Raw genomic sequence first — 19,608 nt, forward strand, 5'->3', positions numbered from 1 at the left:
CTAACCACCTGTGGTCACTGCTGGGAGCGTATCTGCGAATGTCCTTCGCAGCAACCTGCAGAATTGATCAAAGCTAGTCTTGAGACGGCAAGTCATTCGCCATCATGCTTAGGAGCCAACCGATCTCGCCGTATATATGTCTACCGCGCTCGATCCAGGGGGTCCAAATAGGGGAAATCCTGGATTGTTCGATGAGATCTATCATCCTTCTACTGCATATGCGATACAAGCGAACATGTCCGAAAAGCTAATGGACCCGGAAAAAAAAGAACCCTGCAGCAAAACGTGAGTCAGTATCTTGGATCTGACTCGTTGATTGGACTGAAACCGCCGGAAATATTGGTTTTTCTTTTTTTTTTTTTCCTTCCTTTTTCCTCTTTTCGTTGGAAGGGGAGGGGGCGTTTTTTGAGATTCGCTGGTGGCATGTGCGATATTGCAATTAGCCCGCTTCCCCATCGACTGTGCCCCTGAATGGATGCATTCAGGCGGTGCTCGAACCTCCCCGTGGGAGTGTGCTATGCGCCTGCATCGGAAAAGAACTCCAGCGATGAAAGGGCGATGTGCCGAGAGGATAAATTAGTTAGTTAATTACTAAGAGCGTGGAATTTAGTCAGCGCAACTGTGACAATCAAACACTAATGGGACCGAAGGGATGGGATTCTGTCCCGTGTGTTTGGCACGGCGGGATTCGGGTCGAGAAGCTTACTGGCAGGCTGGCAGCTGTGCGTAATAAATACTGACTATTCGGGAGCAGCGGACACACCGTTGAAACCAGGGGGTGGTCGAGCGGCATACTTACCAAGTACCTGGTTAAGGAGGACGGAGGGTTATGTCAAACTTGGAAGCATGACTAAGAATGTGCCGCTGAAGACAAGAGTACAGAGTAAGGTACAGTACACTCCGTACTCCGTATAGTAAGTACACATGTACGTAGTAAGTACGGACAGACGGTCATGCCTGGGCCTGCAGGTGACTGACTGACTGGTAGACGAATGGTCCCCGAGAGGTACGGAGTATCCGTCCCAGAAACCATCCATGATCGAGATTGTGCGCGATCTCAATGCCGATCTCATCCCGAACAGGTATAAGACCAAATCAACCTTGAAAAGATTCCAAATTGTTGCAGGTTGGCCTGCGCCAATCACAGAGCCCCACTTTAAAACAGTTCGAGGTCATGTTCTGGATAACGGTCCACGGGGGGGGGGAGAGGAGAAGAGGACGGAGTAGGAGGAGTTGGAGAAGTGGAGAGGTCAAGTCGGAGCGGGAGGAAATAATAGTAATTAGACTAGATTAATTGTAGCGGAATTCGATCAGTTTCAACATCTCATGGCTGGCTGAGACGGAGAATCACCACCACCACCACCGCAGCAAGCTGAGATTTCCTCTTAGGGAATCATGCACCTTCCATTCTAACGTGGTATTGATGTGTAATAATCTGTAGCCGCCATTCCTCACCCTCCCTCTCTACTAAAGAAGGTAAAAGAAGCTAGACCGGGCTTCGTTGATTAACTAATAAAGGGAAGTAACTTAATAGATTAATTCTAAATGTAAGAGAGCAACCATGGCACAATCCCTCGTGACGAATTTCAGTCTGTCAGGTACAAAGTACTTTTAGTAAGTACTCTTGATTTTTGTCCTCAGTAGAGTACGTAGTAAGAAGACCTTTCTCATACATAGCCCGATCTGTCACTGCCCAATATCATTAGTGTGGTGGATCCATCTTGATTCGAGTCTCTCTCCTGGTTCAATTCCTGTCTCTTGTGCCTAGAATAAGTCCTGAATGAGCGAGCGCGCTGCCCGTGATGTCGGCGCAGCAGCTCAACAGTCAACACCTTCAAGTTTCAACACACCATCTTCCACCATGCGGGCGGAAGGGGACATGGCAGGAAGCGAAGATGGTTTTGGCTTCCATTCCCTTGATTTATTTTTACCTACTTCCCTGTTCCCTGCCAGCTCCTTCCTCCGCTCTTGTCGTTTGTCGTTTGTGGTTTGTTATCATGGTCCCCGAAGGAGCCCGCCCCGCAGGATCCATGAAATTCTGCATTCGACGTGTATGACCCCCTTCCTCGCATTTACCTACGCATTTACCTACACCTCGCCGTTTTTGCCGCACCCGTTGCTCCTGTCAGGGCCGCCTGAACTTAACATAGGCATGGGTCAAGCTGCGGCGGTTAGTTCGCCTCGGTCTACAGATCGCTTATGACTACAGGTCGCCATGAGAGCGGGAAGTCCACCACCTGATTCTCTGGCTTGTATATACTTCGATATCAACACTGCTACGAGTGTGGGGAAATGCAAACACAAAAAAAAGTGATCAATTGTGTAAAGTCTTAATTCATTTTAGGTCACAAGAAACAAATCAAGCTAAGCTACTCCGTATCCTTTCCGCCATATCTTCTCGAATCTTTAGGACTATCGCAGAAGGGGGATAGAGAGGGAGAGAGAGGGTGCGTAGGATATATGGCGCTAGTGCTCTGAATGGAGTTACATTATCATCCTGGAACTTATATAGCACTAGTGAAGATCATATTACCAGGGTGCCCCATGCAAGTAAACGCCCCAGAACACATTGCTCGCAGCAAAAGCATTGCAATTAGAATAGCTCCCAAAGATCTGGATGGTGGCTCCTCTACCAACTATAGCAGCACTCTGAAGGTCAGCCTAGCCTTGCCTCAGATATAGGTGAGCAACTGGCTGGCTTCCCCTGGACGACGTCTCAAACTGTCTCTGTCTCTGACATAACGAGTCGGTCGGTTGATGATAGACCTAAGCAGTGCAACAAGTGAGCGGAAACACGAAAAAGCAAAGGTTCAAAATAGAACAGAAGCTGAATGGAGCTACTACAGCTGTGCCTCACTCGGGCCAGCGACTGGCACCTCTAATATCCCTGCTGCAACACCGATCCTGTGGTAAAGCCCGTCAGTGTCCGGGAATAGTGGCAAATCTTGCCCCACGACCCAGAAACGCCAGCTGCAGCAGCTGATAGCTGCCTTGCTTGCTTTTTCAGCCGCGTGGTTGTTTCGCTTCCCTGTCAATGATGGGTCCGATTTTACCGAAAGAAGATACTGCAGAATGCGTCCGTCTTCAGCGCTAGATTAAGGAGAGGAGATGAGATCGGTTGAGCCCATGTTCAATTAATGGTGATGGTAATCTGATCGCTTCTTTGTGATTGTGGTTAGGTAAGTAAGTGTGCTTGGTTGAGAATGGTTAATTGTAGACAGGAATGATGTTTGGTGACAGACGGGGGGGGGAGGGGGCACAATCGATCTGTCTAGCCTCTTTGGTGTGCCTAGCAGTAACGTACTGTTGAGCATCAGTCGGTTAGCCGTACGTATCGTACCCTTCCATATTTGAAGTGTACTGCTTCTTTCAATTACCATACATACATACAGGTCATATTTCCGTGGTATGGTAAGGAATGAAGAAAAATAGAAAAAATAAATAATTACACTAACCTCGAGATTAATAACAACCACCTTTATTTTTTGACAATCTTTTTTTTTGTCAGAAAATAGAAAAATAAAAAATAAAAAATAACATTCCTCCGACAACTGTCAGCTCCGAGATCTTGGATCAGATCTTCTCCTATAGCGTGCTGGTGTGGAGCAGTAACCCATTTTTCTCTGACCCGTCTCCCTGGTCATTGTATCCTTCTGTTGCTGCTTGTTGCTATAATAGAAGATCGTAACCTTTCCATCTCCATCCCTCCTTTACTTGACTATTGTTAAACTGTCCTTGTCAACATCTCTTAAAGTCCCGTCGGGTCTCACTTTACCTCTCATCCTATATCTACCATCCCCAGGGACGCACCTTCGAACCTTATTCCCTTGAACAAACCAATTTCCAAGTCCCTCGACTCTCGATCTACTGCTTGCATCACCCAGCTGCTTGGATCTGTGGTCATTGCGCCTTACTTCTTGCCTACCCTTTCAGCTGGTGTTAGTCCTGCCTTGTGCACTACAGTACCTTACCACATACCTGCTACCTACTTGCCTGCCGACTACTAGTGGTAGTACTGGACTTACACTCCGGAAACAACCCCACGGTAAGACGCCCTTGGCTATTTCACTCTTCAGTCGTGCCCCACCCGCCCATACATTATCTCCAACAGTATCTGCCCGCTTCCCTTCTTCAACACCCTTTGTGTCTACATCGATGGTGTCCAACTGTTATCATTCCTGTTTTTTCTTTCCCTTATTCCCTCCGATCATCTACTGTGCCAGAAGTCTAATCTTCATCTCACAGAAACTCAATCTTGAATCTTGCTCTCCACGGTTCAGCCGCCCCTTGCAGTTTCATTTCCATCCACAATGGCACCTACTCATCGTCGTGGACCCTGGGTCCCAGAGGAGGATCAGCTACTCCTACAGTTGGTTCGCGAACAAGGCCCCAACAACTGGGTTCGTATTTCTCAGCACATGCACTATCGTTCTCCCAAGCAATGCCGGGAGCGATTCCACCAGAACCTGAAGCCCTCATTGAATCGCGAGCCAATTTCGGCTGAAGAAGGCTTGATGATTGAGCGCATGGTGAATGAGATGGGCAAGCGGTGGGCTGAGATTGCCCGGCGCCTGGGGAATCGTAGCGACAATGCGGTCAAGAACTGGTGGAATGGCAGCATGAACCGCAAGAGACGAGGCCTGCCCACATCTCCTCATTCCGGACGCACTCTTCACGGACGGATCGAAGCTCCCTATGCACGCACTTCTTTGGCCCTGAGCAGCCCCATTAGCCGATCCCGCTACTCCTCTATCTCCAGCGAGAGACCGATTTCCTCCTGGATCAAGTCTCCCTCTTCCCGCCGGGAATCCTTCTCAGCATCTTCGATCAACTGCCCTCGGCAGTTGACGCCCATCTTTACCCTTCCCGCCCTCAACCGCCCAGTGGAAACGCCTTTGACTTCGCCCACCTACTCAGATGCCCCCTCAATGGAGCCACCATCGATGGTCTCGGATCACAACTCGGTCTCTTCCTCGCCCAGAACCGTCGCCTCTCCTCAACTTCTCCCTGTGCCGCTGACTGTGAGACACCTCTATGGCGATGCTCGCAGACAAAGCGCATCATCCTTCCAAACAACCGACGAAAGCTACCTCCCCAAGCCCTACTACGGCATCAAAACGCTGGAACCCCTTTCAGATCTGTCTTTCAAGCAACGATGGACTTCCGACTACCAGCCGTGGAACCGACCATCTTCGTTATCATCACCTACCTGGTCTGTCGCTTCAGAAGATAAGACCGACTCGCCACGTGATTCCCGCATGGGTCTGCAAAATCTGCTCAACTGATTTACGGTGGTCCTTTCGTTGACCTGCTGAGAACGATTGCATGACTCCTTCTACTTCGCCACGATATCTCCAGCCATTTCTCTGTATACTTGAGAGCTCTGACCGACCCTTGTCACTCTTTCCTGATCGTTTCCCTATTTTTTCCTTTGTATTCATACCATGTACATTGTTTTCATCTATGGTTCGGGCTATCTCCACGGCGGGTCACGTGGCAAGCGACCGAACCGTTTTTCTTACGGTACGAGAAAAGTATTCGGGAGAACATCTGGTGTTTCTTTTTCTGTTTGATCTCTCCTTTGTCTACTGATGACCTTTTAACTATGGTGCGCACTTCTGGGTATAGAGCGGGCCAATGTCGAAGGAATGTGTTTTGTATATGTCGGTTCTAATTCTTTCGGCCATTTTGTGAGCTTGGATTTGGTAATACCCCATTGGTTGTTTTTGGTTTATTACAATATTTTGTCACGCGCGGGAAGAGCATTATTACTATTATTATTACACCTTAATAATACCTTAATATTCTCTTGACTTGGAATCATGTACCGTCCACATATCCACTCAGAGCATCGCGTATCCTCGGATGATTTTGCCCGAACCGATTCATCATATTTGAAGGAGAGCAGACTGGGAACAAATCAGAAGGGGGAAGTTGTCCGGTTCCCGCGACAGACAGCTTATCCATCATCCAGGTGGCTGGCTGTCATCAGCCCATTCTTCGCCAGTCAACGGCCATGGGCTCACGCGGTTGCGCGCAAGGGGCGGCGCACAAGTTACGAGGAGGCGAAGAAGACGAACGAGGCAGACAGAACAGACACGGACGAGTCAAAGCAAAATGGGCCGAGCAGTCCAGGGATTCAAAGTCTGGATCAAGAAACACGCATCATGAACCTGGAAAAAAGAAAAACCCACAGAACACAAAACACGACGAAGAAGACGAAGCAAAAGCAATCCAGGTAGACTGTACTGTAACACCTTCTCGCATACACAGTCTTGCGCATGGAGCTGAGGATCGATAGGTCTATTGAGAAGCGCAGCTGACAACCATCCTTCTTCCTCCCTAGTATGGAACCTCCTCTCATCCCCTCAGAATGGATGCAGTGGGTGGTTCATGCATGGCTCGACTACCAATGGCCGGATGTTGACACCCGCTTCCTTTACCTACCAGTCTGCAGAGTAGATGTGGGTGTGTGTGAGTGGGTTGGCCCCAGTCAGGATGCTCGGGAGGTAACTTACTGGTAGGTAAGGTTGATAACCCAGAGAAAGTTTATCCAGGGACACTCAGGCTGGCCGAACTGTGATTGACTTTGGAGGGGGGATAAAGGCTTGCATGATTCGCCAGTGCCCCTCCTTGACCATCTTTCCTTCCTCCTTTCTCCTTGTTTTTTTCCCCTCTCTCTCTCTATCTCATTGCGCGTTTGCAGCCGTCGCTAACGGTAGAAAGAGGCATCGGCCTCGGCCTTGTAACGGATGGAGCGAACTGCAGACTTGTCCACCGGTGATTCACAAGTGGCTGCAGGAGATCCTATTTTGTTTTTCACCAGCAGCCTTTGGAGGAAAGTAAATCTAAAAAAGCACCTTAGCGGACCACGTTAACTTTACCCCCGTCCTCTCTTGTCACGGCTCAAGAAACGTCCCAACCGTCAATCCCTGTCTCGGTGGAGCCATCGCATGAGCGACGTCAAGGGGAAGCAACCATAAGGAGGAGAGGAGGAGGGGGAACGAAGAATAGGCAAAGGAATCCATCGCGCCGCAGGAATGTCTCCCTCGGACTCGGCTCTCATGTGCCACCACCCACTGGCCTAGCTCTAACCAGTAGGCTGTCCGCATTACCTAGCATCCTCTTCTGGATACGGTCATGATGGATCAAGGATGGCTCCCTACCACTGTGGACTATCTGCCTGACTCGCCACTACGCTACGAGCAACACAAAGGCCACATCCCCTTAAAACACCCATTCCCCATTCGCTGACTGCATACTAATCATGGAAGCACCCTGCCTGACTCATGAATTTCTGGACTTTTTTTCACCTCTGCTTACCCCCCCCCCCCCTCACCTATCTGTTCTCTCTCTCTCCCTAAGCTGGGGAGCGGGAACCTGGCATGTTGGTTATAGACTAGGCTATAGAGCCCGGAGCTGTATGCCAACCAGTCTGCATTGAATCTCCCGGGGACCTTGCCCGGTTTTTTCTTGCCCGTTCCAGCCCAGTCCGCTGAGCTCTAGGTAAGTAAGCTTGGAACTGTGTACCTGGAAAACCCTATCGATGTGATGCTAGGTAGGTCACTTTGTTCTGTCACTGAGACTGTCTCAAACAAACGTTCCTACCGGTTTAGCCTTGAGGCCATGTATGTATGTATGTATGTACAGTATATGTGTACATATTTTTCTGTTATGCATGTTACGGGTATCGCTTCCGCTACGAGGTTACGTTCTCTCCAGGCGCTCGGGTTCAATCAAACACAAATGCGATGATCTACGATATTCCCGCGCACCACTCTTCAAATCTCAACCCACCCCCGGCCGCTAATCCCCGCTTACTCTCGATTCGCCGCAGTTTGCCTTTAGGTCTGGGCCGTTATCGAATGCTTCTTTTCCTACTCCGTACACTGTACTGTACACATGACCAGTGCAGTTATTGGATGTCAGTGCTTCATCTATAAGAATATGAATGGATGGACATTAGTTGTTACACAGGGTTGTTCGTGCCCCATGTATGTATACACATAAGTGGATGAGTATACACCCCAGACTGGGACCGTTATCCCTTGTTTGTTACACCAGGTGCTATATAAAAACCCTAGTGGAGCAGAATCGACGGAGCAGGAGTGGGATCTTGACTGAGGAAAGGATTCATCGTGGGGGAGGGAAAAGAGCATTCTCCATGAGTCGTGAAGTGGAATCCTGTTCCCTGTTTCGAACAATAAAACGAACAGGTTCAGATATAGCAACCGAAACAATGCTATTTAGGAAGGTTCGACCCGTGACGATTGAATAATTATCTAGGGAGTGCACCACAATAAGTGGAAGATGACGATAGGGTTAAGTTCACTTTTTCTTTACTTTCCAAACAATTCAATTCCTACTGTAGAAGAAAAAAATCTGGGATTAATTTACTCAGTACAAGTAAGTTAGTCTGCACAGCCAAGAGATGGGGCTACGCTACTTACCGCCGATCCTCACAGCTGCTGTTGATTTGGAATTCATGAGCATTAGCGTTGCACTTTCCCTGTTTAGGAATAAATCAACACCGCAAAGAATGTTTTTTTTTTCTCCCTTTTTCAATTCTCCAACAGCCTGCCCAACGTGACGTATTTGCCAGGTTCATTCTTCATCCACTTGCAACTCCATTGTGACGAATGAATCGTGTGAAGTTCACTTCCTTACTAGTCAAGCTACCTGATTAGGTTTAGTTCTAGAGGGCTTGGGGTGGTGGTGGTGGAACTGGTGGGTCGTTATCATCGTGACTCGACTTCTGATTTTGTCCACAAACCACCGTTCTTACTGTGTACAGTCCTCTCCTCCAATGGACCCCCGACAATCCGAACAATCAAACGCAGTGGACAAGAACAAGAACGAGGCTGATTGATGCTGCTTGCCAGTGGATCACCCGGTGGAAAGGAAGAAAAACCGTTCCACGATTTGCTGAACATCAGGAACCGAATCCCAGTACGTACACCTACCCGTACGTAAATACTGTTTTTTCTGTACCAGTCAACTTTTACTATGTACCAATGTACTGTACATTTCTTCTTCCCTACTCTCCTCAACAGACCCCTTCCCTGCAAGCTCTTTGTCACGAAATATAACCTATACTCGTCATGGACTATATGAATTTAAGATTAAAGAAACCGCTGGCCAGTTTGATTGACGGGTGTTTATTGGGTAGTTGTGTTAAATTGCTTGCTTAATATCATCTATCCAAATTGCCCGTAGACAAGATCGAAGCTCAGCCTGACAGCTGAAACTGATCTCCACCCACGCACCCACACACATAACACACACATATACGGGCTTTTTAGACACGAAGGGGCGGGGGAAACAGACCAAAAAAGAAGCCGCAATCCCGCCTTCCTTTCAGCTTCCAGGAAATTATGTACATGAGGATCGATTCTTGAAACAAACCAGAATGTTTCTCCAACCTTCGATTGCAAAAAGCAAACTGGACAGAATTAATCTGTTACAAACAAACAAGAGGACCCCTCTTCCCGGGAGGGCCCAAGATTTTCCCAACAAACACGATCTGCTTTGCGGTCTGGCGCGGGCTTTAATCTATTTTGTGGGGATTTAGTGTCCATCTCCGTAAATTGGAACTTGGACGAGTATACAAAAGGTTTTTTTTTGTTTCTTCTAATTTTGGTCTAGGGTTTTCGAATAAAGGAAAGGGGTGTGGGATACATATCATTGATCCATGATCATAATGGGATTCGAAGTATCATCTAGTCAGACCATGGAGGTAGGGGTAGAGGGGGGGAAGCATTGAGGCTGGCGCGGAGTTTCTGTGATCGTCAGTTGTATGCAGCTTGATGCATGGATCTGGGAGCTTTACTTGGTTCCAAATAGATTACCGGTGACCATAGTTTAATATCATCATCACCTGTGAGATCCCCTCTCCCTTCAAGAGAAGACCAAGCCACCCCCATATCGCAGCAAGTAGTGTAGTATATCTCCAGCTTCTGCCTAGATCCCGACTCCGTACTCCGTACCTAGCTGCCTGATCTGCCCGCATCCCGACGGAATGTAATAACAGGCGGTCCATTATGCCTATCCCAAACCAAGATCCCGAGCTCTAGACCTTTGTTCCAGAACGGAAAGAAACCACCCATCCATCCATCATGAGGGATTGGGGGCCGATTCTCCCTCTCTGTCTCTCTCCTGCCTTCTCATCTAACTATGGTGTAGTTGGTTAGTTAGCTTCAATGCTCCATTAATAACCCTTATGAAACCAGTCTTCTTGTCCTTATGCATGAGTCGTATGTAAAATAAAGCCTGGAGATAACGCCCGATTACTTGATTTGGAAGGCAACGGCCCAAGCCTTGGAGTGACCGTGCCAGGACCGTGGACACAGCCATAGTAAGGTACTGTGGTTCGTTAGGGTTCCCGAGTTGAGTGTGTGACTTAACTTCAGCCAGCCAACGGCGTTGCCGAACCCGACCAATTCACCTTTTCTTCGAGTATTTCTACGGAGTAACGTAGTACGTACCTTACTGGTAGGACGTCTCGAAAGTTCCCAGCAGTGTGGGAAATCACCTAGGGTGACTAGTACCGACCGTATGACCGTATACCTATACTAAATGATCTCCCGGTGGTCCTAGCTTGACCGCCCTCCCCCAAAAAAACCGTTTTTCTTTTTTTTTGTTTTTTTTTTTTTTTTTTTGGTTGGGAAGCGTCCGCGCGAGCTCCAAAACTAAAACAAAATCCAAAGCCAAAGGGGGGGGGGGGGGGGGGGGGAAACACATGCTCCAAGAACCAAGACTCGAGCTAGTGTCTGATGTGAAACGGCCGCGTCAGTTTGCGAGAAGATGGGAAGCTAAAAATGAATCTGTGGCCCGGGTTATCCGGTTGGTAACTAGGTGTAGAATTAAAACATCTGGAGTGATGGTTGAGTTGATTGGAGCTCTCGACGTCCCGCTAACGTATCGGATATCGCGATCTCAAAGTCCGCTGAGGCGGAGCCCTGGTGCAGGGGAGTCCACTGCTTTTTCAGCGATAGAGTGGCCCTTAACGGTAGGGTCATTGTCTTCGCTACTAAATACAAAGGAAGATTGATTGGGAGTTTGCTTTATCCTTTTCTCAGCCTCCTGTATGCTCCGCTTTTCGGAAGTCGATGAGGATTGAGGAGGGATCGGAATCGGAAGATTAATAGTTACTGTACTGACACTTGGTCGCACTGCCACCATCGGTCGGTGGGCGAGGATCGTATAAATCGTATCGTCTATGAGTGTGATGGAATCGGCTGCTCTAAAGCTCCGGGTGGTGGGGCTGACTCTTGACTTCCGTTGCTACTATCGAAAATAATGCGGATATGCCTTCCACCCCTACACTTTCTTACCAAGTTACCAAGCTCAATAGTTCAGAGTAGTGGCTGATATTATGATGGAGGAGGATGTAAATGATGCTCGAGTGCAGGCATCTTGACTTGGAAAAAATGGGCTCATCAGTCAGCACATCACATCATCATCATCATCATCATCATCTGACCACGACCACCTTGCTGGGGTTCTTGTTCGCCCCCTCGTCTGATTTTCCACTTTCGAAAACGCCTGAATCTCTTGTGAACCCCCCCTAAACTTTGTCCATTCTCATTTCCTATACAATAGATAGAATTTCTGCCAAAGTCTCTTGGGAACCAAAAGCTCGTCTCGAGGGAAGAATGTGGAAAGAAGCCGAAAGGATAACCTTGTTGACGGGCAGACGGTACCATAGCGTCGGGTACATCCGATTTAAACCTCCTTCCTGCCTGTAACGGACAATCAAGAAACTTTAGTTACTTCCTGGGCTCGACACAGAACCCAAAATTCGGGGATATCATCGTTCAAGAACCACCTCGATGCCTGGGACATAACGGGCGGGCTGCTACCATGGATCATTGTTCTCTGGTATCTTCTGCTTGCTCCTCCCCGAAACCAGAAGAAAAGCTTTCCCCCTCTTCACTTTTGATCCCCCCCCGGGGTTCTACGCGTAATGGGCCAAGCAGATCAATCAATCATCGATCAGTGTAGGTCATTAAAGATAAATTAAAGAGACCTCTTGCATATACCTCATCGAGCATAGTCCCTGGATGCTAAAGCACTCCCCCTCTTCTCTTCCCCTCCACCCCCCCGTTATCTGCCCGCATTTCCGATTCGCATCATTCGCTTTCTCATGATCGGGAGGGTTTTAATTTGATATGCTTGGAATCGTGGGCGGGTCGGCGCCCCTCCTTTCACTCCTCCCCGTCGAAGAAATTGACCCCGCGGGTACCAAGCAACAAAGGAGATTATGTACTGTACGAATACGTAAGGTTTCGGATATGCACGATTCTGACATAAACACACTCTCTGCCTACTGCAGCACAGTTCTGTCAAGCTTTTAGTGGCAGTATCCGAATCCCAACTCAATTATAGTGTTAACATTGTGACAGTCCGCGCCCTGGCCCCAGTATATCTATATACCTTGAACAACTTTAATCCAGAGGATAAAAAATGTTCTTGTTTACATGCTGTGTTCTGTGGTTCTGTCTGCTTGTGTCCGAAAGAGGATATGGAATTGAAGAATCGTGATGCATTGCAGAACACGGCCCTTTCGTCACTCAGACCGATTGGTACCCCGTGCCGTTCCTGTTTTTTTTTTTTTTTTTTTTTTTCTTCTTGTTCAACGTCCCGTTTAAGAACTGATTCTAATTGGCTACCTCGTACGTGCACTCCAAGTTGATTTACCTCTGAACGGGAATCGAAGTCTCGAATCCATGATATTGAGCATCTATATAGAAATTCGCCGACTTTCCATTCCTTCTTCTTCTTGTTCCTCTCATCCTCCCCATAATTCAGCTTTCAACCCCGCCGGTGACCCCTTGGACCTCCAAGAAGGAGAAGTAGCTAGAGGAAGGAAGTGGGTTGGGAAAAAAAAACCATAAACGTGAGAAAGGCTGGAACAAGTGGATCCGCCCCATTCCCCTTCTTCCTGTCGAAGGTGCCAGACCAAAGGTCCCGGGTAGGTAGGTAAGTAGCTTGGCTGGGGCTGGGCTGGCTGGCTGGCTTTGTCGGGGTTCAGAAAAGAAAGAGATGCAGTGCACTACTAGTTACTACGGACCTACGGTAGGCATCTGGGAGGGCCTGGCTTTTCTTTTGGGACGGGTTTAGCGCCGCGCGCCGGGGCCCACTGGGCAATTCTGATCGATGCCAGCCAGCAGGAAAGATGGGAATCCATCCATCATGGATGGGGGATGGGAAACCCAGCACAACGTTGAGATCAAAACTCAGTTGGACAACCCTCATTGGCTCTCGGAGCATCTCGGTGTGCACGATGATCGACTTTGCTGGATTAGGATTAGGGTACCCGCCTTGCCGGTCCGCCCGTGATCGGCAACGATTTTCATTTATTCTGAAAATGCCTTTTCTCTTTTCGTCTAGAATCATGGGCAAAGAAATAGAAGTCACTGACCTCATGCGGGTATCGATACGGAGACGGAGAAAAGGCGGAAAGAAGGTACGGAGCCCCCGTGTATTGTACACAATGGTCAACAGATACATGTACAGTACGGATCTGCTGAATTTCGACGCCATACCTGCCTATCGCAAGCCATTCCCTGACGTTTTACGGAGTACCGTGTACTATGGAATTGTAGTCAATTCTACCTTCATTATCTTGATTGTCCTGCTGGAACTGACATCTACAATATAGACCCTTCACACAGATCCCCTTTCAGATCCAGATACAGAATACATATATAGAAGTCGTGGTGCGCCCGATGGCCCCCCCCTCGCCCATTGGCAAAGCACCACCCACGCGACGCCTTTCCTCCGCCGTACAACTGCGCAGGGACCAAAGGGCAACCTGTGGGCACAAACCAATTACCAGATACGGGAAAAGTCAGCGAGAAGGAACGGCATCTATAATAAGGGAAGGGGGAATTTGTCACTCAAGAGTGGACCGACCCCCCTTTGGGCTCCGACTTTTCAAGTTTGGTAATTCCGTTTCACCCTTCCAAAGATTCTTGCTGTATTGTACATCCTGTGCAGTACTGGGTAATCCGCACTCACCCCGTTACCAGTACAGTACTCTTCTGATACTGTACTGAACGGAACCCTGTGACTAAAGACACTAGTTCCTTTTTCAGGTTCCCGCCCTCCCCCTCAAAAGGGGAAAGAGGGAGAGGGCCAAAGCACAAACTGCTCAGGCGCAAGGGGTTCTTCTTTTGCAAAAACACAAAACTCAAAGCAAAAAAAAAAAGAAAAAGAAACCTTCCCACGTGGACTCGTCAGATACGGGCCGTTGCAGGCGTTTTCTCGGTATTGTCAGGGTAGTAAAACTTCGCTCCATTGTTTCTTGGTTGTGTGAGTGTGCGTGTATTGTTTGTATGGTTGTAGATATGCTCTTCCCCAATACTTTTGTCTGGTTCTTAACTTGTCTCCTGATGTCTGATCCTGACTCATGAAGTTAACCATGTAAAGTGATTGTCTTGTATGAACACATGGGAGCACTGTTAGCGGGACTTGTCTACGGAGTACTTTGACATAGCAATAACCATGGCCTCCAGGGTTACCCGGGCTAGTTTTAGGGGTGGATTGATCCAATCACGTGGGATTCTTTTTTCTTCTTCCTCCTGCTGCTGCTGCTGAATGCTACGCCACCACCAAAAGCAATTCAGCTGCAAGAGAAAAAAAAAAGATAAGAAAAGAAAAAAGGATGCCATTCAGCTGGTTATATTGTCCAACCAAGATACGTTCCTCATAGGATGGGGGGGGAAGTCTGGCCTACGAACCCGATCGATCGGGGGACCCGAAGTGGTTCTTGCATCATTCTTTTCTCCCCCCCCCCCCCGTCTTGGTTCGATGATTGTCTTACGCTGGTTCTTGGGGTGATTCTGGGTTATTTCATGACTCGCACTTTCCAAATTATGTCAGGGTAGTTGATGAGTGTATAGGGAGATCGTTGTGAGAATGAATTGTTTTAGCGCTTTTCATTTTCGTGGTTTCGCTTGGTACGAGTGTTATCATTCTCCTTCCATGTGCGCGGTACTGTATAGTATGTACAGTACTATACAGTGGCCTATTGTCACTTGCTTTCCAGGAATTCATCAGCTAGTCCGGAGTTATTTCTCACCACTAGTTAATTTATGTCGATTTCTCAAGCTAGGTAACTCTCCAAACTCCCCAAGCTAGGCAGGGCTGATACAGATGATCTACGTCTACTACTTGTTTTTCTTGTTTTGTAGGCCCGTGTAATCAAAAGTGGATGCACTCGCCCTCCCCCCACGGATAAGTATAGACGAAACAGCTGGAGGTTACAGTTCTTATGCTCGGTACCAACCTTCTTCCTCTCTTCGCCTCTAATCTTAGTGACATTCACGTCAGAACGCCCCTATACTCCTGACCCCCTCAATGCGATTTCCTGGAATCGACGGAGGGATGGGAGGTGGGATGGCGTTTCGTAAGAATATGATGATGATAATAGTATCTTTGCTGGTTTGCACCACAGTGTAGGGTGTTGTGTATTGTATCATCCCTTTCCCTTAAGTCCCACAGTTCTCTTTCCATGGTGCAAGCAGAAAAGGAAAAACACTTGCATGTGGGAATGACAGAGCTGAGGTTGGCGGGGAGGGGCGGAATCCGAATGAATCTGATCCACCAGTTGTAGGAAGAGTAGAAAGACAAGCATACAGACACAGAGACACGCAAAAGGAAGCAAGCAATACCAATACCAACTGATCTACATCACATCCAGTACGGAGTAACTAGACACTCACCCCACTGATACCAGTCCAGAGTGGCACACAGAAGCTTCTTATTCTAATCCGTTTGAAAACAAGCACGAGTAATGTACTGAACCTATTCTCTGTCACCAGTAAGCAAAAGCTGCTGCATGAACAGAGATTCAACACACACACACACACACACACACACACACACACACACTACACAGGGTTGACGGTCTGTGTGTGTGTGTGTGTGTGCGCGTATGATAAGCAAACAACTCAGAAGCACAATTTCCAGGTCCTCGAGCTAGCTACGTCTCCCTAGCTGTAGTAAATCTGTGAGATGTGGAAAAGCCACGCGCCATCGCTGATGACCACATTGTTTCTATTGTGTTCTGCTGGGCTAGTAGCACTATCTGTGTGCCACGGAGTGCCAAATCCCTTCTTTCCCTCTAGCTGTTTCTTGCGGGTTCCTTTCTTTTAATTACCTTCGTTAGTCATTCTTCTTTTTTTTTTTTCAGAGGCGGGAAAGGATCCTACTTGTCACTTGTCCTGTCTCTTGCCCGCTTTGGACATATCCCCCATCTTGCTAAGGATTCCTTCATGGGCTTGGGCCTCGATGGAAACTCACGAGCTGGTTGGCTGACTGGCTTCGCTGGGTAGGTTTCTGGTATTTCCCACCAGTAAATCAGATCTTGATCCCCCTCAAAGGTGCATGGCAGGATTTCTAGTGCAGAATAGGTGGTTTAGGAGAGGCTGCGGATGGGGGACAGTCCGCAATATGCGAATTCGGGCTCAAGGATTGACGAGTGGATATACCAATCATCAATATCACATCTTTGTATCCTGAGGGAGGTACTTTGCTCCGACTCTGCCTAAACTAATTGTGGTCAATGCTTTTGCTTGGGTTGCTGCTGCGGTTGCTACTGCTCCTGCTGCCACTCAAGTAGTCTACTAGGCCACTGTGGTGTCAGCCGACATCAGAGGTGATTTCGTGTTCAAACGACTATAGTACTAACACAGCCAAAGGGGCTTCCTGCTGCCCCTTGCTGGTAGCATGGGCTTCATGTTCTTACTTCCAATTCACTATGCAAATCCTGCACTAGAAAGATGAGATGACAATACAGCAGTAGGTATGAACCGCTGTCGCCGCAACTAGCGAGACAGGTAACCCATCTGATAACCTGTTTACCCCGCCGATTGATTGAAACGAGAACGACGACATCGACTGTAGACAAGTGGATCTGAGCACAAAGAGGTGGTGGATGTTCTCCCATATAAGGTAAGGAGGATTTGTCAATGATCATGCAGAGGAATGTAGAGGTTTGAAGGCAGACCCTCCCATTGCCCTCAGGGTGAATGTGCTTTCAGTGAATAAAGGAGGGACTGGCTTTTTTCATCAGTGGTGGTTTTCGTTCGATTGACAAGTCGCTGCATAGCGGATTGAAGGGTCGTCGGTACATGCTGACCCCGTCTGACACCACCTTGGTTCTCGACTATACTTCCCATACAGGGACCGACAACTGCGGCAATGACACCCACTGCCCCTAGCTCTAGGGTAGACAGGTTCGGAACGGCATTCAAGAACTACGCAGGCCTTGTACTCTCTTGCAGATGTTAGGAATGGGATCTACTGGTGCAATGTGCTGGGTATCTTCTAGAACTCTTCAGCATTCAGTGGAGCTATATCTTCTACAGCCTGAACCTTGGCTCTCCCCGATCTAATCTGAATGCAAACCTACACTCGAATGAAGACAGGCATCGTCTCAATGGGACAAGCCACCTCGACCTCGCGTCCTCCTTTCCAGACCTGGTCGTGCTTCTCACCCCACAGCTGCCACGACGCCCCAGCCGGCAGATACGCCGTGATCTTCCGCTGCCCGGCCTGCAGCACGGGAACCACCAGGTACTTGGAGCCGAAGAGGTACTGCGTCTCGCAGTCCCAGGCCCTGGGGTCATCTGGAAACTCGTAGAACATGGTCCGCATCACGGGGGATCCCTTCTCGTGCGCTTCCTTCATCAAACCCCGGGTGTAGTCGCGCAACTCCTCGCGGATGCCGATGTACTTCTTGCAGACCTGGTAGACCTCCTCCCCGTACGACCAGATCTCGTTGTCGGCGCCAGACCCGGTGGGTTGGCCTTCCGGTACGGGCTCGCGGTCCCCGTGCAGCCGCATCACCGGACAGAATGCTCCCCACTGGAACCACCGGGTGAAGAGCTCCCGGAAGGCGGGGTCTTTGGGGTCGCCACCGTGGAAGCCCCCAATGTCGGTTGTCCACCAGGGGATCCCCGCGAGGCCCATGTTCAAGCCCGCCGCCAGCTGGTTGCGAAAGGTCGGCCACGAGGAGGCGATGTCGCCGCTCCAGACCAGGGCACCGTACTTCTGGCTGCCGGCCCAGGCGCAGCGGAGGAGGTTGACGATGTTCTCCTGGCCCTCGGCCTGCATACCCTCGTAGAAGCCCCGGGCGTATTCCTTGGGGAAGATGTTCCCGATCTGCAGATTGCTGCCCGCGTGGTAACGGTAGATGTCAAAGTCGTAGATACCGTACTCGGGCTCCGCCTCGTCAAGCCAGAAGACTTTGATGCCCTTATCGTAGTAGTGCTGCTTGGCCTTGCTCCAAACAAAAGCGCGCGCCTCGGGGTTCGTCGCGTCGAAGTGCGTGATGTCCCCATCGCACTGCATGGCGATTCGCAACCCGCGGTCGTGGCGGATGAGAAGACCGCGTTCTAGCATCTCAGGGTAATTCTCGGATGCGGTTTCGACCGTCGGCCAGATGGAGACCATGACCTCGACGTTCATGTCTTTGAGCTCCTTGATCATCGCGTCTAGGTTGTGGAGAAACAATGGGGTCAGTGTCGAATTTTCTAAGTGAGAGTATCTCGACGTCTTCCTACTGGGAATGTACCTGGATCGGGCCAGAACTTGGGATCGAATTTCCATTCTCCCTGGTGTGGCCAGTGAAAAAAGTCCACCACAATGAGATCCAGCGGGACCTCTCGACGCTTGTACTCGCGCGCCACGTCCAGGATCTGCTCCTGGTTCCAGTACCGCAGCTTGCATTGCCAGAATCCGAGTCCGTACTCCGGCATCATAGGAACATAGCCCGTCACCCTGCTGTAGGCCTCGACGATTTCGGCGGGACTGTCACCAGCAATGACCCAGTAATCGAGCGCTTTTGTGGATAACGCTTCAAAGCTCATGGTATTGGTTCCCAACACTGCTCGCCCAATGCCCGGGTTATTCCACAAAAAGCCGTATCCGAGCGAAGAGACCGCAAAGGGTACACTAGCCTGAGAGTTCCGGTGGGCCAATTCCAGGTCTGAACCTTTGAGATTGAGTGACGGCTGCTGGTACTGTCCCATGCCGAATATCTTCTCATTGATATCTAGCGACTCGAAGCGCATTGTAAGATGGAAATCGCCTCCCAGGATCGGTCGTAGCTCTCGGGCCTCTATCTCCAATGCGCTGCATTTTGGGTCCTTGGGGTCCCGACGATGACGGGCATATTCCTCAAGGAGTTTGTTCCCTTTGTGGTCGAAGATGGTTATCTTACCCCGTTTGGAGACAGTTGCTCGAATTTTGCCGTTGACAATGGTTGCATCCTCATTCTTCGGGGTCTCGATAGTTGCTTTAGGTGAATTAATCTCCGAAGTCAATGCCCAGTCTTCAGTGGGCATGGACGCGAGTTTCGTGGCTCTGATACGGAACGCATTCTCGCTCCAAGGCTCGATCCAGAGGGTATGATCATCGAATCGGAAGACGAGTTTGTTGCCTTCTGCGTAGAGCATCGTGTCGTATTTTCAACGCTACCTGGGCAGATTTCGCTGGACAAAAGAGTAGCAGAAAAGAGGAGGATTCCTTTAAGCAACTATGGAGTATCGTTTGATATTTCAGTAGCGGGGTGGCAGACTTAAACCTTCCGCTTTTACA

General features: G+C 49.1%; 2 protein-coding genes across 2 annotated transcripts; one reads left to right on the forward strand and one right to left on the reverse strand.

The window, feature by feature from the left end:
- Positions 1-4,310: 4,310 nt before the first annotated feature.
- Positions 4,311-5,285, forward strand: flbD (putative MYB family conidiophore development protein FlbD; the record flags this gene model as incomplete). The annotated part of the gene is made up of 1 exon (XM_025582073.1): positions 4,311-5,285. One exon carries the CDS (start codon positions 4,311-4,313, stop codon positions 5,283-5,285), a length of 975 nt encoding a protein of 324 aa, XP_025447307.1.
- Positions 5,286-17,415: 12,130 nt separating this feature from the next.
- On the reverse strand, positions 17,416-19,466 carry BO95DRAFT_427158 (putative glycosyl hydrolase; the record flags this gene model as incomplete). Its single annotated transcript, XM_025584785.1, has 2 exons — positions 17,416-18,503; positions 18,584-19,466. 2 exons carry the CDS (start codon positions 19,464-19,466, stop codon positions 17,416-17,418), a joined length of 1,971 nt encoding a protein of 656 aa, XP_025447308.1.
- Between the last annotated feature and the right edge of the window lie 142 nt (positions 19,467-19,608).

This window comes from Aspergillus brunneoviolaceus, assembly GCF_003184695.1.
Source record: "Aspergillus brunneoviolaceus CBS 621.78 unplaced genomic scaffold BO95scaffold_3, whole genome shotgun sequence".
Taxonomy (NCBI): Eukaryota; Fungi; Ascomycota; class Eurotiomycetes; order Eurotiales; family Aspergillaceae; genus Aspergillus; species Aspergillus brunneoviolaceus.